The sequence below is a fragment of the Ambystoma mexicanum genome, chromosome 6q (assembly GCF_040938575.1).
Source record: "Ambystoma mexicanum isolate Mex_15411 chromosome 6q, UKY_AmexF1_1, whole genome shotgun sequence".
Classification (NCBI taxonomy): Eukaryota; Metazoa; Chordata; class Amphibia; order Caudata; family Ambystomatidae; genus Ambystoma; species Ambystoma mexicanum.
The window spans coordinates 765,427,363-765,452,034 of NC_090937.1; the positions used below are offsets into that span (position 1 = coordinate 765,427,363).

General features: G+C 47.6%; 1 protein-coding gene across 4 annotated transcripts in view; it reads left to right on the top strand.

The window, feature by feature from the left end:
* Positions 1–24,672, top strand: part of TRIM2 (tripartite motif containing 2) — a 601,585-nt gene that overhangs the window by 392,564 nt on the left and 184,349 nt on the right. For all 4 annotated transcript variants that reach the window (XM_069631297.1, XM_069631295.1, XM_069631296.1 and 1 more), the window contains exon 2: positions 714–892. In XM_069631297.1, the coding sequence (XP_069487398.1) occupies positions 759–892 (134 nt within the window). In that variant the 5' untranslated portion in view covers positions 714–758. The remainder of the gene's footprint in view (positions 1–713; positions 893–24,672) is intronic.

Below are 24,672 nucleotides of genomic sequence, written 5' to 3' on the forward strand. Positions count from 1 at the left end.
AGCAGTAGGGCAAAGTATGTCCTATTTTCAAAAACAGTGGGACATATTAGAAAACCATTGCACCATGACAAGTGTACTTTGGCATGCTATGAGCACCTGGGCAAAAATTGGCATAGTGCAAGAAAGATACATTTGTTATGCGTTTTTTTCACCAGAGCAAAGTTTGCCCTAATGCTAATACTGTGTAACTTCCCACTTGCACCGGTGCAAAGTTTCTGTAATCTGGCTCCAGACTGGAGCTGCTTGCAGCACCTTTGGAGGTGTCTTTCTGGGTGCACATGGAATTCCAAAAGACTGGCTTGAGCGCATTTAGGGGCTGCTCCATCAAACCCCATAGTGAACCTGTATAAAACAGCTGGGAAATCTCGTATGCGCCCAGGCACCTCAAGTGCTTGCTGCCGAGGAAACATTTGTGATCCGTGACCCAAAGTTCTTTGTGATGTGGTTGGTGCATGAGGACGGAGCGCGGCATGAAGAAAGATGGGCTCCATGCTTTGGACTTCCTGTCTATTCATTTTTATGTTATAATCCTCATTTTACCTACGGCAAACAAAAAAGTAACCGTGGACGATGTGACCGCTTCATTTGCTTATATAACAGTTAACATTTTATGAACAGTGAAAGATATGACCTTTGAGAGTTGTGTAGTTCCTGAGCATAGGTCCTCTAGTTTAACACGTCTGTTTCTCCCCCTCAATGTGTTTTCCCATTAGTGTCTACGGTGAAAGGGAACGGGCCCCTCATGTCAGAGGTCTAGGATGGCCAGTGAAGGTACCAGCATCCCAAGTCCTGTGGTGCGCCAGATTGACAAACAGTTTCTGATCTGCAGTATATGCCTGGACCGCTATAACAATCCGAAGGTACTTCCCTGTCTGCACACTTTCTGTGAAAGGTAAGCTCCAGTCGTTTAGTGGTAAGATGTATTTTTGTACTGCTAGCTGAAATCGGAAAAATGCGCAGAGCGCATTTTGTAAAGACCTTTGACCTCCCCTCTTTGCTGAGTGCGAGGCTACACTAGAACTGAGGGAACACGCCTAAAGCTACCACCTAAAAAAATCGCAGAGCATTTTACAGTTTCATTACAAATAGGCGACACAGCCTTTTATGAGAATATTGGATTGCAAATGATGGAGCTTTATGTGGATGATCAAGGCCGCGTATGCGCATTATGGAGACTTGTTAACACACAATAGATAATCTATAGAAATAGATGACAGACTACTGAAAATAATGGAAGAAGAGAGCCTAGACCAGAAACTGAAAGGACCAGAGAGGATTCCTGCCAAGCTACAAAAGGCAGTTGCTGAAAGACTGGCGCATTGACAGCGATGACACAGCTTTCCAGTCAGATGGGAGATTTACAACATGAGGCAAATCATTTTCGAGTGGAGAGATTTAAAGTTATGAAACAAAGGATCTCATTAGGAGTATGGCAGGAGTGATAAAGCAGGGTGTATTTCCAATTGCAGCCTGTTGTATCACTAGGCCTGATAATAGGTTCTGAAACCAGTAGAGCATACATTCCACCTGCTGCTGAGTGGAGGCAATGTTATTAACGTGCACAGTAATAAACCCACTCCATCAAGAAGTCCAATGGGACTTCAGAATGAATGGGGAGTAACTAAATCCAAAATACACATGGTGAATGATCATTACCGCTTGCAGTAACAGTAATTCTGTTACGCTGTATTTGCCATGCGAATACCGCCAAACTCGTATTGAGGCCAAGAGCAGTGGGATCAATTTCATGTGCAGACTGCAAATATGCGTTTATGTGGGTCTTTTATGATTGCTCGTGGCAACCTTGGTAAACACAACATGGAGCTGACGATCTAGACGCATAGCATGGGACAGTGAGACGCTTAAGAGGGGGGAAGTGACCTCACTTTTGGTAAAGGCCATCAGTTTGTTTATTTATAAGATTTGTGAGACAGGCATGGCAGTGGCGTAACACAGGATCTGGGGGCCCCCCTGCAAGCCATGCTGAGGGGGGCCCCCCCAACTCGGCAACAAATCACAAGTAGCGCCACACTCTGGGCCGCCCTAGATTACCACACTTGCGCAATACGCACAAACGTGTTGCTGAAGGGGTATGCCACACACTGCACTAAGAGAAAGATATAAATATGTGATTTAATGCAATATACAGCACACTTTCTGAAGAATATTGGCTAAAAAGCCACAGTGTTTGCTATTGTTGTGTAGGGGAACAGCAATCCAATACTTGCAAGTCACCAACAGTGCACATGAACATTAATGCTTTGCTATACAAAATGCCATGCCACAATGAAAACATGTCCAACTGGCTGCACAATGTAGACCAGTGTAGACACAGAATAACATTATAGTAAAGCATGCCAGGCCACATTAAGACATGCCTAGACTGGTTGCACCAAAATGCCAGGTGAAGAAATAAGACTCATCAAGAAGAGAGCACAAATTCAAGCCTGCGTCTCTGCGGTCTCTAACAACACAGCCAAACTCTTTAAATCTGCAAGGAACTGGCCAATCATGTTGCGGTTTCTACCTGTCCTGTTCCCTGAACAGGCCAGGTAGCTTTGGCCTCTCACTTCTCCGCTAAAACTCAGGACATCCTGTCCACTATCTCCTCTTCCTCTCCCTCTTCCTCTCTCGGCCCCCTTTGCTCATCTCTCCCTCTCGCCCTCCTTTCTCCTTTTTCTTTCTAACACCTGACGAGGTTTCTAGACAAGTCCCATCTATGGAAGTGTCGTCGAAACAGGTGCTTGCCTGCTCCTCCAGAACCATCAAGGAGCACATGGACACCCTTGATCCAGCCTTGGCCGATTTCTGGAATCATTCTTTTGCCACTGGAACTTTCCCCTCTCCCAAACTCTTGGAAAAGCTGGCCAGCTGCCAGCTTACTCTCCACACTGAATCTGTTGGTTGTCTCCATGACCATCAGTCTGGCTCAAGAGGCACAGAAACTGCTCTCCTGAGCACCTGTGAAGATCTGATCCCTAACCTTGATTCCAGCATTCCTTCTGTCCTCATCATCCTGGAACTTTCCTCTGCTTTCGACACGGTCAACCACGCCATCCTGATCAATTGACTCTGTGAGAACCTGGGCATCATGGATCAGGCCCTGGAGTGGCTGACCTGCTTCCTCTTGGACTGCCCCTCCCAGGTCCAACTTGGTCCCTTTTACTCCACCACCTGTCTCTACATGTAGCGTTCTCCAGGGCTCTAGCCTCTCACTCTGGTTTTTCAACCTCAATTTGGCTCCTTTGACCCACCTGATCTCTACCTTATCCTCTAATTTACAGTGTTATGCGGATAACACTCAGCTTTGCTTCAGGCTCCCCTCAGCCTACTCTCCTCTCTCGCTCATTCCTGGTGTCATCTTCAACTCCACTCTCTCTCTTTCTCTCCTCACATCTCGGATGTCGCTAAGAAGTCCCACTACCAGCTGCACCTCCTCAAAGGGACTCTTCCATTTCTCACTTTCCCCCAGAAGCTCACTGTCTCCAGAGCTCTGGTTCTCTCTAGGCTGGACTACTGCAACAGCCACTTTCTCAATCTGCTTTCCTCTACTCTCTGCCCTCTGCAACTAATCCAGAACAGGACTGCACAACTTATCCTTGGCCTCAAGCCCAGGGACGGTATCTCTCCAGCCATGAAATCTCTCCATTGGCTCTCGGTGGCTGCAAGGATCAAGTTCAAGACCCTTTTCATTGTCCACAAGGTTTCTGGGGCTGGGATCTGCACTACATCCAACGCTCTCTTCCAAAATACCTTCCTTCTTGAGCCCTAAGGGTTAGATGCTTCTCCAGGCAGAGAGGGGGGGGGAGAGAACCTTCTCCCCTGCAGGTGCCTCCCTCTGAAATGGCCCCTCTGACCCTCCAAAACTTGAGCCGGACCACCTGAAGTTCCAAAAGCAGCTCAAAATGTTCCTCTTCTCCTCTGCTTTACCTCTCTCCCTCCCCTGCTGCCCTACCTGTCCGCTGTACCAGCTGGTTGCTTGCCTACCCTCTGACTCACTGAGTCCAGGCTCTTTCTTGATCAGTCACCCTTGTACTGCCTCCAGGCCTACCACGCAGTTAGGGGCTGTAACTGTAACGCTACGGTCCCTTGTTCTCCTTGCACTACCCAGAGCCGCGCTGCCCTGGCAGCACTTACTCAGAGCATTGCTGCCCTGTTTTCCCCTCCCTTCTCCCTTGCACTTCCCCCCCCTTCCTTTCCACTTGCACTTCTCGTTCTCATACTTGCACGATCTGAATGACACGAGGCTTAGTAAGATCATTTGTCTTGTCCTCCCTCAGTTTTTCTTCCCTTGTCTTGTCGTGCCTAAAAACACTTGTGTACAGGTGCGTTATATATGGCTTATCATATCATAACATATCATTTTATCACAGATGCCCAGAAAAATATACAGTGCCGCAGTAAGAAATGGCTAGAATGGCAGAACCCAAATGTCAGTCTAGCCAGGTAATTACACTTAGGTAATTACACTTAGCAGGACTGCTTTATCAGAAATGCCCAGTTAAAAATAGTCCTACCAAACTGCGGAATGACTAGACTGGCTGCACCAAAATGCCTCTCTAGCCACTAATACCACATATCATGCCTGCTTAGCATGGACATGGACAACCATTATGATGTATTGCACAACCCCACCCCCCCACACATCCCTTCTCCCTCCCATGCCCTACCCCAACCTCCAAAATCAGCTCATTGGCCCAGAATTACCTCCATGTCCCTCTTCCTTGTCCCAGTGCTTACGTATGAGCCTCCTTGCCTCACTGGTAAGTACTGGGATGAGGAAGAGTGGGACTAGGAGTAATGGAGATTACAGGTAGCTAAGTCAGGCATTATCTTCATGTATCTCTACCTTATCCCAGTACTTGTGTATGAGGCATAGTGCCTCATACACAAGTACTGCCTCATACACAAGCACTGGGATGAGGAAGTATAGGGCTAGCTGTAAAGAAGATTTCCAATAATTAATCAAGGCATTAAACACAAGAAGAGGTGCAACACCATTGAGCTGACTGGGATGCAGCACTCCCCCCCACTGAAATTGTGGGCTATGTTGACTTGACCTGGCTGACCTACAGAGCAGTTGCCAGACAGAAAAGGACACAGATGTTAAACGGCACCTGGGTTTTGACGTTAACAAGGGCCCGGCCCAGCAATTACTAATGTACAGCATTTCACTGTTAGTACCTGCATTCAAATGCCACATTTTTTAAGCAATTGAAATTGTGATGTGGGTTTAGTACTTGCATGCGGGGGGAGTGATTGGAAGGGTAGAGAGGAAACAGGAGATCAGTCATTCTCACAGCAGCCCATAAGTGGGTGCTTTCTGACCTAAAGGAGAGAGTTAACTGCTTGTAACATTGAAGGTGCACTAGAATAGTCTCATTAAAATGCGTAAAGAAGTTAGATGCCCCCACACAATTAAGTTTGCTCCTACCCACCACATATAAAGTTAGCGCCTCTCCCAACATTTGAAGGGTTAGCCTCCCTGAAATGTAGGTTTTGTTGCGCCCCTGAACACAAGCACACACACCATTCACAATATATACACACGCAAACCCAGCCATCCATATATTTAAGAGTGTACTCTTTCACCATACAGGCACACCCAGGTAGCCACCCGTACATTAAAGTGTGCATCTTTTCACCTTACACCCACACCTAGCCACCCATACATTTGTGTGCACCCTTTCACCATACACTCACACAGACCGCCACCTATACATTGAAGTGTGGACACTTTCACCATACAGGCACACCCAGGTAGCCACCCAAACATTTAAGTGTGCATCCTTTCACCATACACGCACACATGCATACCCAGCAACCCATACATTTGTGTGCACTCTTTCATCATACACTCACACAAACACACGTCATGGGTTGAGGGGAGCCATAATACTTAAAGAATACATTGGGCCTCATTGGGACCATGGCGGGGACGGTATGAAAGGTGGCGGTAAGGCACCAGCACCATTTATACCGTCCCGCCGCGAGTTCTGCCCACGGGTTCCTTACAGCCCGCCGGGTCTTACCTGCCGGGCTGTGCGGCACCAGCGAGCATAACTCGTAATGCGCCGGCACTGCTATCAACGGTGCCGGCGCAACCTTGCTCCCCGGACCCATTCTGCCCTACTGGGCAGAATGGGTATCGGGAGCCCGGCAATATCGCCACCCGCGAATGGGCAATTACTGGCCCATTCATCTCGTAATGGGCCGGTTATTGCCCAATCGCGGGAGGCGGTGCCTGTAGCGAGCATGGCGGTAGCAATGCCTGCCATACAGGCACGGCTACTGCCATGCTCGTAATGAGGCCCATTGTTTATTTTTGAAGTCACTCTGACTTCATAAAGAAATTATTTCCGTTAAGGACTGAACCATAACGGAAATAATTTCTTTATGAAGGCAGAGTGATTTTAAAAATAAACAATTTCTTTTTGAAGTCATAGGGATTCGCCCACCCCATGACATGGAGGCCTCCAGCCTAGGGTCTTCATGTCATGGCGTGGGGGTAGCAACCAGACTTTTTGTATTCACTCTGCCTTCATAAAGAAATTATTTCTGTTAGAGAAATCATTTCTTTAGAAATGCAGAGTGAATACAAAATGAAAATGTACAAAAATAAATTTAAAAAAAAAACTTTTTTTTTTACTCAAAGTGGGGCCCCCCTTCCAGAACATGTGGCCGCGGGGGGTGCAGCGGCCCCTGTTACACCAGTGAGGCATGGTATCAAGAGAGACACAGACTCAAAAGTATTCATTTTAAAACCTTTATTTACTAAGGTTCCTGAGTTGGTGGAATGCCTGACTGGCCCCAACTCTAAAGGGGTAGTTCCCTTAACTGATGCTCCTAATGGCCGTCATTGTCTAGTAGTCCAGAATAGAAGTCTGTCTGTGTCTAAACCTATGCTTGCCCTCACGCTTTACAAAAATGCGATAGGTAGTCTTTTGCAAAAGGAAAAATAGTGGTTCAACAATGGCAAAACCAAAGTTAGTAATTAAGTGGTCTTCTCACCAGGTTCAATTTGGTCAATGTCACAAAGATGGGTTCAGTTAACAGGGCTGTTCGTAAGATTTTCTCCACAGGGCCCTTACGTGATTTTGAAAACCTTTAGTGTCTTTGAGAGTCTTGGGGGTCCCTTCCCCAAGCTTTAACTGGTTGACTTTACCTTCCTCAATAGGCCTCTCAAGGTTTCCCTTCCCCAAGCTCAGGCCTCTCCCAGCTTTCAACACACAAAGTCAGTTTCCTTGGATACGTCTGTACCAAAAGGCAAGTCACAGGAATGTATTGGTAGCCAAGAATTGACTGTGAGGTAGAGATGGCAGGTAAGGAGTGCATGGAGCTATTGCTAGTGCAAGAGATACAAAATGAGGGCTTCATGGCCAGTGCGGCCCTTGGAAGTGGCTGAAAACTGTCAAAAAAGTAACACAGGATATTATGGGTCCTTCAATCACAATCAGTAACAAGCCAAAGTGTGCATTGGTGTGTGTTGACTACTGTGCCAAATGGCATATATTTTCACCTATGGCAGAAGTGATAACAGAAACTGGGCCTCATTACGACCCTGGCGGAGGACCATGGTGCAATTTGCACCATGGTCCATGGCGCTAAGCTGCCAACTCCGCCATGGTGGTTGGCGGACTTACCGCCCCATGCCGACCTTGGCGGAGCGGTAAGTCCCCAATCCCCATTTACCCTTCCCCATTCCCATTTTTGCCCCATACGGTATAATGGGAGTGGGGAAGGCGTTAATTACGCCACCGTAAATTACGGTGGCGTAATTAACAACAAGTCCCGTAGCGCCATGGATTTTACCGCCTGCAAAAAGCAGGCGTAAAAATCACCATGGCGCTACGGGAACTCGTAGTCAGGCGGAAAGGTACGCCATGCACTACGCCGGCATAAAACCCTCTCCGCCAGGGTCGTAATGAGGGCCACTGTCTTTACATTTCTAAAGTATTTTTAAATGGATTCAGTGCCCAGAAAAAGTGGTAACTCATAATGAAGGCTCCCGGTTTTATGGTATTTTTTTGCCATCATTTCTTTTTGTATTTATCCATATTTATTTTTTGACAATTATTTCTGTATTTCTGTTGGTGTATACACACACCGCTGCCACTTGCATGGTCTCCAGGCGCTCTATCCACAGCTGTTATTTGTATAAAAAGATCATTTGCAGTCAGTATTATTCTACATGTATTTGAATGAAAATGCATGTATTAAAACACACACTCAGCCATCCAGGAAAGAAATGGAACTGGGTTATTCCACATCAATGTTTGCTCCATTTTTACCCTAACAGCAAATGGTTCTCATTTGATTGCTGCTGGCCCAAGACTTGTTGTTATCAGCAATTTGAAAAAATGTTAGTTCTATTTTTTAAGCAACATTTACACTCTCCATGCTTCCAGTCTGCAATGGGATTGACCTGAAATGCATGATAGACAGCAGAAGGAACCAAGCAGAAAGACGTGCTTTTCTTTTCTTTTTTTTATTTTTATAAACGAATATAGACAGAAAGCAGATTGATTTCCGTCTGTATTCATGTGTACACATCTGTAAAAATGGAAAACAAGGAGCCTTGCTCATATTGAGGTGTAGTTGTGTTCAACGAATGACTGTGTTTCATGCAGAAGAGTAACAGCCCATCAGAGAGAAGTCTGACACAATCCTGCGGCAAATAGTCTGGTTGAGTAGGTTAACAAACTAGTTAAAGAAAGTGCGCCTTACCTCTTGGGATGGCGAGGCAAAACTGCAGATATTCATACAAAGGCGAGCACCAATGCACACCTTCAGAACCCAAACATACTTTCTTAATAGTTGGCATGCCAAGTGAACTGGAATAATAGGTTTCACACATGGAGGGCAGCCTCAGCATCCTGTCAGTTTTTAAAAGGGTATCCATCGTGAACCCAATTCCTTGCAACCGCGGGTAATGGGTCTCCTATTTTAGGGAGACTTTCCTCCTGACAACGCAACCCAGCAAAGTAAATACACTACTCGGCTAGGGGTTCAGATTAAAGGGCAGGAGGTATGCACGAACACACTAGAGAAAAAAAGAGGAGGAGAAATACATTAAAGGGCAAATATACAACAAACCCCAAAGAACATCCTCTTCCCCCCGAGCAGCCATATCCTACCTGTCGTCAACGGATGTATGCTGAAATATTGGAAATACCTCTCGCCAGAAACGGAAGTCCAGTAATCAAAGGCCACATCAGGGGATGAGCATGTTTCCAGGTACCAGAGAAAATGTTCATAGAAGCGCCAAATCCAAGTTCAAAAAGCCAAAAAAAACCTTTAAAAATGGCAAATCCAAATGGGTAATCCAAAAGCACAATCCAGGAGAAAAACGAGCTTTAAAAGCCAGAGAAAAAAAAAAACATACCAAGCGTAAATACAAAGGGGTAATCCAGAAAGGCAATCCAGGGACAGGTAGCCAAGATGCAACACGGAACAAGCACAAACAAGAACCACTTACTGAGTCAGTCTAGAAGCACCAGAGCCCTCTCAAGTCAATGAATATATAGTGAGTCCTGTAAGAAACCTGAAGGTGTCTCCCTGACTAGTCCCTGGGATCTGTCATCCAGGTTGCCAGGACACGGCCATCGCTATTGGATCCAGTTCCTGGGGGTGGACCAGTGCGGGAGGATCACCTGGATGGGGTTTCCTCGGGGAGTGGATGTGAGACACCAACAGGTGGGACGCAGTATCCCCCTTCTTATAACACCTTTTCCCCATCCTACCACGTAGGATACTCATAAACTCTACCCCCCCTTTCCGACACAAACACTTTTGCACACTATAAAGACAACGGACTAACACCAGAGCCTTTTACCTGACATGTCCCAACACAAGGGTCAGGCAAAGTCGGGCAATTGACCAGAATCACACACACCTGATTGCCCTTTCCCTTCCCCACAGGGATAAAAGGTGGAGCACGAGAGCACAATACGAGCATGGCAGACCGCACGACAAAAGAGCTTTCGAAGCATGGCAGTTCAAGAGGAGGAGAAAGGCAGCGAGAACCGAAGGGGCGACAAGGAGAGAAGTGGCATTGCCCTACCTGACCCAGACCCGCAAAGCCTCTGTGGAAGGAATCATAAAACACAAACAATAGCCAGCATGTGTTGATGTCAGTGGTACACAAAGCCCTCCTACACTGATAAGCAGGACAGGGAGAGATGCTTGCTACCGTGGTACGGTCCTTGACTCCAGAGACCAGAGAGGCCAGGCGGTTCATCACAGCCGGTGAGTCGAGGGGAGAGCCGATAAGAAACCGAACTGTTCTGAACGAAAGTTGAAAGTGGCAAATTAAAGGGAAATCAAAGAACTGTCAACATTAAGGGAAAACCAGATGCAAAGGGTTTGGCACCACGTGGGTGCTCATTCAAGAGACTCTGGCTGATCCCACATTTTTTGAAACTACCGATACCAGAAGGCCTTAGGAGAGCCGACAGGAAACGGTCTAAGTGGTCATACAGGGGTCTAGCAAAATCCCATGTACAGTCGAAAATCTTAGACCGGCAAACCATTGGAAAACTAAGGAATGTAAATACTGCATTGTGAATGCAACATGTGAAATTGTACAAGAAAAAGGCCATAGAGAACACGACAGAGGGAAGCCAACATTCGAGAAAGGGTCTGAGCCCAGAAGAGGGAGAACCAGGGGTGAAAAGTCATCACCCAACATGCATACGCAAAGGAACTTTTTGTTTGTTATTTTTTTGGAACACATCAGGTCCTCAGAGGCAAGAGGCTTTTCATTGAAAAGTGACATAACCACCGAAGATGCTGATACCTGAGAGTAGAACCGCAGTCTTGTGCTGGGAAAGCTTGAGCGTGCATGTGCTGTGCTCTGGAGTTCCCGCCATGTCCCGTGCTCAAAACATGGGGAAGTGAGACACCCGGCTACCACGTCCTGACTTATCTTTTATGATCACTTCTTTCTTTCTTGTATTAGTTGTACGGATTGGCAATAGGTTTTTCTTAGCATAGGCCCTTTTATTTGACAAGACACCACTAGGACTGCCTTATTATTATTTGATGGTCGTAGCTTGCTCCCATCTTAGATTTAGGTTTAGATTAGGCGTTTTTCCAACCAACCTATAAAGTTTAATAAACACCCTAAAACTGTGATCACTTGTGTCTGTCTTTACTGTTGCCACCATGAGTTCCTTACAGTCCACAAAACGTTTCCTAACAGCGTTGAGAAGCTGGACATGCATTCAATATGTGACAGGAGCCGGTGCCCATAGGAGTCCTGCGAAATGTAGTTCTGGCTCTGTAATGATGGGAAGCCCGCTGTGCTAGTTTCCAGGGAAGCCTCCACCTTAACACGTCATCTGGGATCACTGAAAAACAGCAACCCTGACAGTATCTCAGACAAATTCATCCTATATAGAGCAATTGCTTTCAAATACATGTAAGTCTGCGCTTCCTTCCATGCAATGATCCTCTGAATGACCAGCGTCCTACATCTTCAACAGTACATGAATATACCCCATAGGTCTTTTAAAATTGGACCAGTTTCATAACTTATATTGCTTTTTGATCACACAGCTTCTATGTTGAATTCGTCCCAGTTAGTATAACAAGCTTGTTTTGTAATGTGGTTTAGTTCACAGTTACCGTTTCAAATATTTTAGAACATTTACAAAATGAATAAATAATTAAAAAGGGTACAGCATTATAAATAGTACAAAATACAGAATGCATAATTTGCACATTTCGAGGGGATTGGGTCCTCCGACGTATTCCATATCTATGACATGTAATCACCACAGCTGTGCTGCTTCGGAAACTTTTTTTGGCGTCTGCGTCCTACGTCGATGCGCCGTCGTCGAGGACCTCCTCCGACGTCCGACGTCATCCGATGTGATAAGTAGGACGCACGACGCCCGTAGCCTCAGTTCCGTTTTTTCCGCGAACGTGTTGCTTCGTGTTTCTCGGTTAAACGCCTCGACTCTTTGGAGTTCTGTTCTTCTCGGTTCTTCGAACCTGTTCGTTTTTGTGAAAATCCTTCGTGTGAAGATGTCTTCTACTTCGTCTTCGACCCCGCGTCCGGGTATCAAGAAGTGCGGGGAGTGTGGGTCCAAGATGTCGGTGACGGACTCGCACGACGCCTGCCTCTGGTGCCTCGGGGAGGCCCACGACACGGATGACTGTATCGACTGCCAGTCGCTCACGTCCAAAGCCTTACGCGAACGTAAGAAGAAGTTGTCGGTAGGTCGGGTGTCCAAGCCTCGGAAGTCGAAGTCTGCGGGGCTTTCGACGGATGATTCGAGGGGTGACTCTCCGCGTCATCGTCGGAAGTCTCGTGGGTCTCTTTCTAGGAGTCGGTCTCGCCACTCCTCAGCCTCTTCGAGGCATTCTCGGAAGCGCCGACCCGGTCGTCTTCCAGGTCCTCTTCGGAGGACTCTGCCCGGCACGTCGCTTACCCCACCAGCCGTGCGACGCCGGAGGAATGGGCTTCCTTCGGGAAGAAAATGCTGGTGATTCTTGAGTCGCAGGGTACTAAGCCGTCCGCGCCCCCGAGTGGGGTCGGTCGTGAGAGGCCGAGAGACACCGCTCGCAAGAGTGGTCGGCACGAGTCACGGGAGAGGTCCCGTTCGGACAAGGAGACTCGTTCTCGACGTACCCGTTCCAGGTCCCGGTCCTCGACGCGTTCGAGACGGTGTGCACCTGTGAGGTCTTCGAAGAAGGCATCGACGTCTGAGGCGTCAAGGGCGTCGACAGGCTTTCTCGAGGCTCCGAGGAAGTCGTCGATGCCGTCGACGCTCAGGTCGTCGAGGGACATGCTAGGGGCTCCGGCCTCGAGGGCTGTGTCGACGCCGCCGATTCTGGAGGCGCTGCATCTGACGTCGACGCCGATTTCCTCGACGTCGACGCCGAACCTCTCGGCGCCGATGCCGGTTCTCTCGACGCTGGCACCGATTCGCTCGACGCCTTTCGTGTCGGAGGTACCCCGTGGCACGGGTGAACCCCCTAGGAAGGCTCTGGTTAAGAGCAGGCACTCTAGGGTGCCTTCTTTTCGCCACCTGGACTATATTTCAGAGGCGGATGAAGATTCTGATGGCCTGGTTCCTAGTCAGGTTCCAGATGAAATTGTCTCGGGCCATAGTCAGTTTGACGAGTTGAGACAGTCACTGCATGGTGCCAGTGGACTGGACACCTATCCGGAGGTGGAGTTTTGTAGGCCTGAGCCTGGCTCTCATGCAGATTCCTCGTACCGGCGCCTTATGGCTAGGGTTTCTGAGTACTTGGGATGGTCTGCTTCCCCAAGGGAGTTTGTGCAGGATGATCTGACGGACATCCTTGATGTTGGTCCCCCAACTGACCCGGTACTGCCGTTCCATATGGCTTTACAGAGAAGGGTGGCGGCGGCTTGGACTGCTCCGGAGAGTCTCCCGGCGGTGGGCAGACCCTTGTCGCGAAAATACCGTCCAGCCAGTAGCGACCCCTGCTACTTGACCAGGCACCCCACTCCGGAGAGTTTGGTGGTGCAGGCGGCCACAGCCCCGGCAAAGTAGGCGTCGTACCCTACCATCCCTCCTGATAGGGACGACAAACGTTTTGATGGCTGGGCGAAGAAAGTGTTTTCTTCTGGTGGTATGGCGCTTCAGGCGGCCAACTCCATTTGTGCCTTGTCTCGTTTCACGCACACTCTGTGGAACTGTGTTGCGTTAGCGGCTGAACATATTCCCGAAGGGGACGAACGGGATGGTTTCCTTGCTATGGTCCAGGATGGTAAGGATGCCATGTGTGAGTCCGTTCAGTCGGGTTTGGACTTAGCTGAATGCGTCAGTAGGTCCATGGCGGTGAGCACCGTGATACGCAGGTTTGCGTGGTTGCGGAAGTCGGGGTTTGCTCCGGATGTGCAGTCCCGGCTCCTCAACATGCCCTTTGACGGTGAACACCTTTTTGGCAGCAAGGCTGACGAAAGCCTTGAGAGGTTGCAGACCTCAAAAGCTGCAGCGAAGTCGTTGGGCGCTGCAGTTCGCCAACCTCCGCCTTTTCGTCCTAGGGGACAGCAGTGGAGGGGTGGTTCCTTTTGCTATTACTCGTCCTTCAGTAAAGCGAGAGGAGCTGGCAGTCAAAGAGGCCAACGCAGGGGTACCAGAGGTGGACGACAGGGTACCCGTGGTGCCAAGGCCGCTCGGGCAGTTGCCTCTTTGCCCTCAGGTAACACCGCAGCCGCTTCCACTCAGTCATGAGGCCATGTCCCATGGTTCGCCGGTTGGGGGAAGGCTGGCGCAGCACCTTGTAGAGTGGCAAGCCATTACTTCAGATGTGTGGGTTCTGGAGATCATAACCCACGGCTACTGTCTTCCCTTTCGGCACAGGCCTCGCGACAATCCACCGGGGAACCTCTCTTTGCGGTGTCCGGATCCGCTCCTTGCGCAGGAAATTCAAGCCCTGCTGGAGAAAGGCGCCATAGAACTGGTGCCTGTAGCGGAGAGGAACAAGGGATGGTATTCCCCTTATTTTTTGATTTCCAAGAAAGACGGGGGATTGAGACCCATTGTGGACTTGCGCGGTTTGAACAAACTCCTCAGGAAGGACAAGTTCAAGATGGTTACTCTCTCTCAAGTCCTCCAGGCCCTTCAGCTTCAGGACTGGTTGGTGTCACTCAACCTCAAGGATGCTTACTTCCATGTGCCGATCCATCCCAAGCACAAGAAGTACCTGAGGTTCGCGGTTGGCGACTCGCACTTTCAGTTTCGGGTCCTGCCGTTCGGATTGTCCTCCGCCCCGAGGGTTTTCACCAAGCTCATGGTGGTGGTGGCAGCGCATCTCAGGCAAGGGGGGATTCACGTCTACCCCTACCTGGACGATTGGTTGATCAGGGGGAGCTCTCCCGAGCAAGTCCTGGATCATCTATCCGTCACCTGTCACTCCCTTCACAGGCTGGGCTTCTCCCTCAATTTAAAGAAGTCCCATTTGACGCCAACACAGCGGCTCCAGTACATCGGAGCAGTGCTCGACACTTCCCTGGGGCAGTGTTTTCCTCCCCAGGTGAGGGCTCTTCACATTCAGCAGATGGTGCACAAGTTTCAGCATGCCCAGACGCTCCCAGCGTTCGAGTTCTTGAGGTTGCTCGGCCTCATGGCATCCTGCATTCTTCTGGTGCCAGAGGCTCGTCTGCGGATGAGATCTTTGCAGTGGGCACTCAAGACGCAATGGTCGCAGTCCTCCGGCAGGATGTCGGACTCGATTCAGGTGCCGTCCTCGGTCGCCCGGGACCTTCTGTGGTGGGCCGTCGAAGGCAACTTGATGAAGGGGGCTCCATTTTGGCTTCCCTGGCCGGAGGTGACGATCGTGACGGATGCATCCCTCACGGGATGGGGAGCTCATGCCAACGGGCTGACAGTCAGCGGTCGTTGGTCTCCGTCGGAGTCCAGACTCCATATCAATCTGTTGGAGCTGAGGGCCGTCAGGCTAGCCCTGAAGGCTTTTCTGCCGACTGTGCGGGGGAAGAATGTCCTGATCGACAACACAGTGGCCATGCACTAACTCAACAAAAAGGGGGGGGCAGGGTCACTTCCTCTGTGCAGGGAGGCGATGCAGCTCGAGTTCTGGGCCATCCAGCAGGAAGTTTCGATCTCGGCAGTTCATCTGGCCGGAGACGAAAACGTGACGGCGGACGCTCTGAGCAGGCAGAGCACGATCTCTCACGAGTGGGAGTTGGCTCAGGAGATTCTCCTGGAGATCTTCGCCCTTTGGGGGACCCCTCAAGTGGATCTCTTCGCCTCCAGGGTCAACCGGAAGTGCGAAAGGTTTTGCTCGCGGGAATTTCCTCCAAAAGGAGCCTTAGGAGACGCGTTCGTGGTGGAGTGGTCATTCCCGCTGCTGTACGCGTTTCCTCCAGTCCCCGTCATCCCGCAAGTGCTGCGGAGGTTACGGAAGTTCGGTTCCCGGATGATCCTCATTGCTCCGGCGTGGGCTCGGAGGACGTGGTACCCGGACCTTCTCGACTTGTCCATCTGCCCTCCACGTCGTCTTCCCTACCGAGACGATCTGCTCTCACGGGAGGGGGGTCAGGTTCTCCATCCAGAGGTCAGATCCCTCAACCTTCACACTTGGCTTCTGAGAGGTTGAGGTATAAGGATTGGGACCTCCCTGAAGACGTGATGGAGGTGTTGCTTTCGGCCCGAAGGCCAGCAACAAAGTCTCTGTACCGTTGCCGTTGGCGTAAATTCTGCGACTGGTGCAGAGTTCAGAATGTGGATCCTTTTGCATGTGACATCCCCATGGTTCTGTCCTTTTTACTTTCTTTGGCCCACAGGGGCTTGCAAGTGGGTACCATTAAAGGTTACCTGGCGGCGCTGTCCATCTTTAAGCGCTCGTCTGAAGAGTGTTCTTACTTTAAAATCCCTTTAATTTCACAGTTTCTGAAAGGGCTCACTAATGTGTTCCCTCCGTCACCTTTCCTGGTGCCCGGTTGGGATTTAAACCTTGTTCTTAGGTTTCTTATGGGTGCTCCGTTTGAGCCTTTACATTCTTGCCGTTTGAGGCTGTTAACTCTGAAAACTGTGTTTTTAGTTGCAGTTACTTCCGCTCGCAGAGTGAGTGAGTTACAGGCACTTTCAGTTAAGCCTCCCTTCACTGTATTTCACAAGGACAGGGTTGTCCTTCGTGTTCGTCCTTCTTTTCTTCCGAAGGTAGTGACGGAATTTCATTTGGCCCAGAAGGTTGTTCTTCCGGCATTCTATCCTCCTCCGCATCCTGGTAAGGAAGAGGAGAGGCTCCATAGGCTTGATCCTAGGAGAGCTTTAAGCTTTTATGTTTCACGCATGTCCCGGGTCAGAGTGGACGATCAACTCTTTATTGGTTACGCTGGGAAGCGTTTGGGGCAAGCTGTGACGAAACAGACTTTGTCTTGCTGGATTATTTTAGCCATCTCGGAGTGTTACCGCTTGGCGGGTAAGGACCCACCGGCTGGCTTGCGGGCCCATTCTACCAGGGGTGTGGCTGCATCTACTGCCCTGCAGAGGGGTGTTCCTATTCGCAACATCTGTGATGCAGCCACCTGGGCTTCAGTACATACATTTGTACGTCACTATTCCCTCGATTCCATCCGAGGGCAGGATCTGGCCTTTGGCAAGGCGGTCCTTTGCTCTGCTATTTGATTGGCTATTCTAAATTTTGATTCTAAATTCTTTCCCTCCTCCTTGCTCTGGTACTGCTTTGGGAGTCTGTCATAGATATGGAATACGTCGGAGGACCCAATCCCCTCGAAGAACAAGTTACTTTCTTACCTGGTAACGTTCTTTCGATGGGATGGTCCGACGACGTATTCCATATCGCTCCCGCCCTGCCTTCCCCGCTGCAGAATTTCTTTTGCGATTGCAGCTTACGTTCCGCAAGGCTTTGTGTCTGACTGGCAGTTGACTTAGGTCACACGTTTTGGGGGAAAAACTACAACTGAGGCTACGGGCGTCGTGTGTCCTACTTATCACATCGGATGACGTCGGACGTCGGAGGAGGTCCTCGACGACGGCGCATCGACGTCATCGACGCAGGACGCAGACGCCGAAAAAAGTTTCCGAAGCAGCACAGCTGTGGTGATTACATGTCATAGATATGGAATACGTCGTCGGACCATCCCATCGAAAGAACGTTACCACGTAAGAAAGTAACTTGTTCTTCTCATATAAATCTCTTAATTGCTGTCTGCCAGACCCTATAAAGTGCTAAGTGCAAAGCCCTATTTTTGGAATTAAGGCAACAGTACCAAAAAGCAGTCTCTTTGATGGTACTGCACATATTTGCCTAATAAGCACATATAGATGGACCCCAATTCCTTGCACTCCGTCATTACGTGTTTAGCAGTTTCACAGAAAGTGTCTACTTTACATATTCGATAAATCCTTTATCGGCAAGCACTTTCAAAACCGGTCCGTATATAGCTAGCACTGGTACGCGATTTGTGCGCATCAATAACAGGAGCCTACGATTTACGAACAATCGGTGACGGGAAAAGCAGCAAGTATGTTTGTGCAATTTTAAAAGCATATCTAATTTGAGCAGAAAAATTGTGTTTTTTTTAATTTGGCCAACTGATCAAAATTCCAGTTCAAATCCAATTTCTCTAATTTCACGACAAAGGATATTTTCAACTCGTAGAAATCATCTGCCCAATCAGGATGCCAATCAATCTGATTGAAAAACATAAGAATTGATTCAATGTGGTCATCACACACTTGCTTCCTCATGGCCATCCCAATTGTAGAGAGAAATTAGACCTAATTCAAGTTTTAAAATGTCCATGTGTTGCGGTTTATTACACAGTCGCACCCAAATCAGGGAACTCCTTCCCCCACAATGAATGTGGCGCACAATAAAGCGCTTTCTGTTTCTCATTCAGGTTCTTTTTGGGGATGCCTCCAACCCGTCTCGCACCTACCCCCAACAAGTACACAGTGCCACAATGGACTAGGAACCAGGCCGGTGTGTATTAAGAATATAAATGTATTCATTTATTTAAATCCAATATCACAAATAGATGAACATCAGCCATCAATGTTGTGGCAACACAAGAACAAAATGACTTCCGTATAGCACCAACACAGACATACAGTCACAGATTTTGTTGAACTTTCTCCCTGCAACCCTCACCCTCCAAACATCAATTGGGCTTAATTCCTTTGACTGGAAGGCAGTGGCAGGGAGTGGGATCTAGCTCACAGAAACAATATGAAAGGAAGAAGAGCAATGGAAATTAATTTTGCCACACCTAAAAAGCACAGGCACAGCTTTTGGGTTTTAGTCAGCACACAATGGGAAAATCGGATTTTGGAATATTTGATCACAGAACCAATAGGGTAGACAGAAAGGCAATGGGAAAAATGTGTTTTGCTACACCTAACAATAACCCACAGGGCTTTAGGGTTTTTATCCGAACAGAATGGGAAAATAGGTTTTGAGTTGGAATCACAGATGCAATGTAAAACAGAAAATGAACAGCCAGGGGAAATTCGTTTTGCAGAGCACAATGGATACGCAGGGGCAATTTGGTATTTACACCTTGCATATGTACAGGCACTACTGGGCTTCCCACTTCTAGTTTAACATGAAGGAGATCAATGGGGAATTGCATTTTTAAACCCTGCGCACACACGTGGAACAAGGCTGTGGGGTTAATTCTTCTGGCAAATATTTATGACTATAACACTCGGAAAAGATTGTTGGTTTAAAATGCCAACATTACAGATCCTGTGAATTCAATAGGGGAATCAATTGATTTACTTTGATAAATATGCTAAGGATCTATGCAGGCAAACAGGATATTTTCAATGGGGAAATAACTAACACAATGCTGTAAAATATAGGGTTTATACAATGTAGGGCTTTGGGGGTGGTTCTACTTACAGGAGAGGTCTGAGCTGGGCATCAGAGAGCATCAGAACACACCACTGGGACAGTCAAGGATCTCCTCAGTTTCCTTCAAGGGCTCCCAATCAGTTTCTATGTCTCCTGGCTCCTGTCTCGACTGCAAGATTAGGCCTCTCTCTGATGGGATGTTTCTCCCCAGATTTCGGCAGCAGGTCACCTCTTGAAATTAGTGAAAGAAGTCCAGCTCTAATGCAAACTGGCTAATCTATAGCGCACATGAAATCGCTAACTTGTCATGATTCCCGCAAAAGGGATTGGCTATTCTTCACTGCCCCCTCCCCATGTGTGCTGATAGGACAAGGGGATGGGGGAGTGCTTTGGGTTAGTTGTGGGAGGAGAAATCTTCATCATCCCACTTTGACAGATGGGCTCGGTCTGCATTGAGCTCACAAAATATCCCAATATGGCAAGTACCCTGAATTTACAAATCTTTACAAATACATTTTGGAGAACTATACTTTAAGGCGAATCAAATAAGACTAATCTGGACTCCGTACACCCATCCTGTGTAGAGATACAGTTTTTCTTCATTTACTAAGGAACCATATCAGTGCAAAATATGCCACTTTACAGGCTTCATATTAATTATTACCGGCATGCTTTTATCAACTTTCGCATCTATGGGAAACATGGGATGGCCCAAATCACATTTTCATTAATAACTTTAGTTGTGTTTATCCCACCAAAATCGTTTAGCATGGTTCGAACAGGTTGACTGTCACCTTTAATAGAAGCCTGGAATGACCTTTGTGCGATGTACGCTGTCCATTCTATGCGATAAAATGCGCTTCTACCATTTTAAATCAAGGTACACTTTCACTCCTCCTTTGCTGGGCCCCCACCTTTTTTTAAGTTTCAGTTCTTCCCTTTAGGCATGTGACGTAAGCAGAGCTGCCTAATGGCCACTAAAGATTTTGTTATGAGACTTGTGACCTGGAGGTCACAAGTGCTACAGAACAGACCTGAGTTTATCTGGTCTTCACCGCATTTCTCATCTAATTTATATCCCTGCATGTATTTTTACGGAAGGGCGCTGAAAGATGAAGACACCCAGGCCTGATTCTCCAGGGCAACAAAGGGAGGTCCTGGAGTTTAGTTTCACATCTGAAGAAATGGCCAGCAGCACATGGCCTTTGAAACTCGCACACAATTGCTTTTAAATGAAATCTTATAAGACACACAATTTAACAATATAAGCATATGGTACATGTACATGAGAACACCATGTCCAGGCTTGAAAGTCTGGTGGGCATTTCGCTTGACATCCTGTCAATTTTGGAGGGAAAAATGAATGACATTCTTTTATTTAATTTACGTGTAAAATGCTCCATTTTACTGCAGCTACTTGGAGCACACTTCTGGCATCCCATTGAAGATACTGTGGATGCAGCTCTCCATGGATTTGTCAAAACTTAATTGCCATGTGTCTTTCTTTCCCTTCATAAAATGCATTGCGCACATTTTATCATCTTTGGATTTTCAGGCCCACTTTCTTTCCTTATGATTTGGGTTCCATGGGCCTTAAGTCGGACCTCCTTTCTGTGCTGGCATTGTATTTTGGTGAGCCCTCATAACTGACTCTAGCCTCTGTATTTCTGGCATCCAGGGGCTATATTTCACCCCCCACATGGGGACACCAGATGGTAGGCTAAGCATTTTCTTCCAAAATCTACCCTCTATCAAGTGTAGTCATGTTAGATCACTCAGTCAGTGCCGCCAAACCGTATAGGATAGCTGCACAAAAATATTTCTCATAAATACGGAAAATTCTATCCAAGTTAAAACCACCCATTTGTTGAGAAAATGTAGCTATTAGCAAGGTGAGCTGAGCACCCTCCTTTTTCCTAGCAGCAATACAATCGAGATAGTCTTTACTGATGTTAATCTCCATGCCCAGGTATTTGTAACAGTCAATATAATCAATAATCCCTTCCGAAACGAGAATCTTTGGTCTGTTTACCATTTTGCCAGAGAATTGCATTATTTTAATCTTGCCCCTATTTATTTTTAAGCCATTTTCATCAGCATAACTGCAACAATTCTCTGGTAGTTCTCACTAAACCAGAGAAAGTGTGGTCAAATAGCACTAAATCGTCCACATATGACCAAACCATATGTGACTAAGATAATTTAGGAGGGCAATTTGTGATTGATCTCAAGTGAATGGGCAAGCCAGCAGGTATAGATTAAATGGAGGGGGGGCCAATACAGTCTGACTTGGACACTGGCTTCATTGTGAAACAATTTTAGAAAGAGCAAAATATACACATGGCAACCAATACGAATCAAGCTTCTGCCAGAGCCTACTTCTATTTACAGAGTCAAAAGCAGCTCGAAAGTCGACAAACAGTGCATTCAAGACTGGGGAATCCTTTTGTTAGGCCTTTTCAATCCGCATATCCACCAATCTCAAGTTATGAGAGCCGACTTTGATGCCAGTTTGAAATGTGTCTAGTAGCTGCACTGACTCAGACCATTCATGCAATTCATTGGGTATAAACATAGCAAGAATCTTGCTGGTAATGTCCAGCATTGATAACAGTCTATAGTTTGATGGCATATTACGCACTCTCTTTTTAAAACTAGGGACGAGTATAGACCCCCTCCATGTTTTTGGTATGTTTCCATCAGACACAACTTTCCTAAACATTGTTTCAAGGATTCTGGACCAAGCCTCAGGATTACTTTTAAGGACAATGTTAACAAGGCCATTAGGCCCCAGACCTGTAGAGCCTTTCAATTTTTTAATTTTCGCAAATATATCATCCTTATCTATCGATAATTTGGGCATGATACCAACAATATTGGAATTCTCCTGGGCTTGACATTCACCATGCTGGATGTTCTGCTCGATATATTCACAACATTGCCCCTCATTTATAGGGGTTGTCACAAGACTGCTCTTGCTTCCCTTTGCCGTCCCTAATAATTGCCATATGATTCTTGTATCACAAGTGTTCAATACCACAATCACCTTCTGCCATTGCGCATTTCTACTAGAATCTCTCCACCACTTGACCCAGTTTCTATATACATTTTTTATTTTATTAATAGTAATTATTATGACTAGTTGGTCGAAAAATGCTATTCTTTACATGGCGGATTTCCCTGCCCATTTGTCGCTTGGCATCCAAAGTTTCCCTATCAAATACTATTGCTGCCTTCAAAAAATATTCATTAACTTAAATGTCAGGATGGTTGAAGGCCTAACCTGTTCTATGCTAAGGTGGGATTTCCATAGCTGAACAAAACTTAGGAAAGTCTGTGTCAAAGATTTCAACTTAAAAGCCTGTCTGTGTCCAAAACCTATCCTTGCCCTCACAACTAAAGCTAACAAATGTGTAGGGATGTCAAAGTTAAAAGAAATAGTGTTCAACTCAAGGTTCTGAGCATCTTCCAGCTGACAGCTTACTTTCAGCTCCCCTTCCCCAAGCATAAAGTTCCATGAAAAAGTCTCAAAGTTTACATTTCTCCAGCTCAAGGTAATATAGTTCAGAACCAATCCTTGGGGTTCCCTTCCCCAAGTTTCAAGTAACACAATCCAAATCAAAAAGGGTCTCGAGACTCTGTTCCCAAGACAAAAAGTGTGATCCTTTAAGTCTCAGGGTTCCCTTCCCCAAGACTTCATTTTTATCACTTACACTTGCTTCAGTCTTTTCAAAAGTCTTAACAAAAACACCAAGTCAACCTGATCCTCCTTCTGGCTTACCTCGCCAGTTCATTTGCAGTGGTTTCATTGGGCTGTTTCATGATGTCTTTATCTTCCACCATCCAGGGCTCTCTGGTCTATGCACAGTTGTTAGACCGCACGGTCCACCCATCACAGGTCGTGCAACCAGGATCCCTGGGCTCCTCAGCCCACACCGGTTCCTTGCCACTTGCTCCTGTACACCAAGTCATCTTCACTTAATTCTTTTTATTGGCCTGTTGCAGTGCCTTAAGTGGCACTACAAATCGAGCCGGGGCTCATCCAGGGAGCGTGGCCTAACAGCGGGGGTCTTGATGGCCCGTTAGGCCACGCCCCCTTGACGAGCCCCGGCTCAATGGGCTACTGGCACCCCTGCCAGGCAGCCTTTTGTAGCGATTAGCACCCTCTCCCCTGTGGGGGAGAGGGTGCTGATCTCTGCATTTATTTTGTGTAGGCTTGCCCGGCAGGGGACAGCGCCTGCCTATTCAGCCTTGATGGTGGTGCTGCCCCTCGCCAGCTGGGGTGGGGCAGCACCACCATTAAGGCTGAGGCCGCTGGAAGCAGAGGCCTTTTTTTTCCTAAATACTGAAACTCCCGCGAATGCGCGGCAGCTCCAGTATTTAGAAAGCAAGGCCTCTGCTTTCAGCGGCCTCACGTTTTTTCCATAATGGTGGCGCCGGCCGACGGGAATCTCTTGATTAAAGGGATGCCTCGCAGGTGCGGCACCACCATTATGGCTGAAAGGCATTTTTTTCTGTAGCCTGAAGCTCTCGCAAACGAGCAAGCGCTTCAGGCTGTAGAAAAAAATGCCTTTTCGTGTAGTGGCAGGGGCTGCCAGGGGAGATTACTGGGCCCCGGCAGGGCCCCGCCTCAAAACGAAATTTCGGAGCCTGCCGGGGCCCAGCCCCAGCAGGCCCCGGCCCACTTAAAGCCCTGGCCTCTTGACTTAATGTGTAGACTTACACTCCTCTGCCTTCTCCTTGATAGCCTTGTGGCTCTGCCACCACGTGTCACACACCTCTTGCCAAACTGGGGCCTTGCTGCACTGCATTCATTCATAAAATGTCACTGTTTAGCTCTCTTTAATGAATTTCACTTCAAAGTTTGAGTTAAATCGTTGTGCACCATATATTCCATATTGTATACTTTCAGTTCGGTGTTCAATGGGCACTTATGGTGCTTAATTATGTTCAGTATTCAATATGCATTTGTTTGCTTCAATATTAAATTTCCATTTCGTTCAATATTCAATATGTATTTAGTCATTTACTTTCACAGACTGTTACTCACTCGTGGGCCTATAGGAGTGCCCCGGTGTTTGAGCGCCCTTCTGATTCTCACCAGATTTCTGTGTCCTTTCTCGGTGGTTCAATATTAAGTTTCCATTTAGTACAGTATTCAGTATGTGTTTAGTCATTTACATTCATGTACCGTTACTCACTCATGGTCCTACAGGAGTGCCCCGGTGCTTGAGCACCCTTCCGACACTCACCAGTATTAGGTGTCCTTTCTCTGTGGTTCCCGCAACTTCCTCTCAATTTCCTAAGCCGGGAAATCCACTGGCGCGAGCCCCGCTCACTTGCCATGTT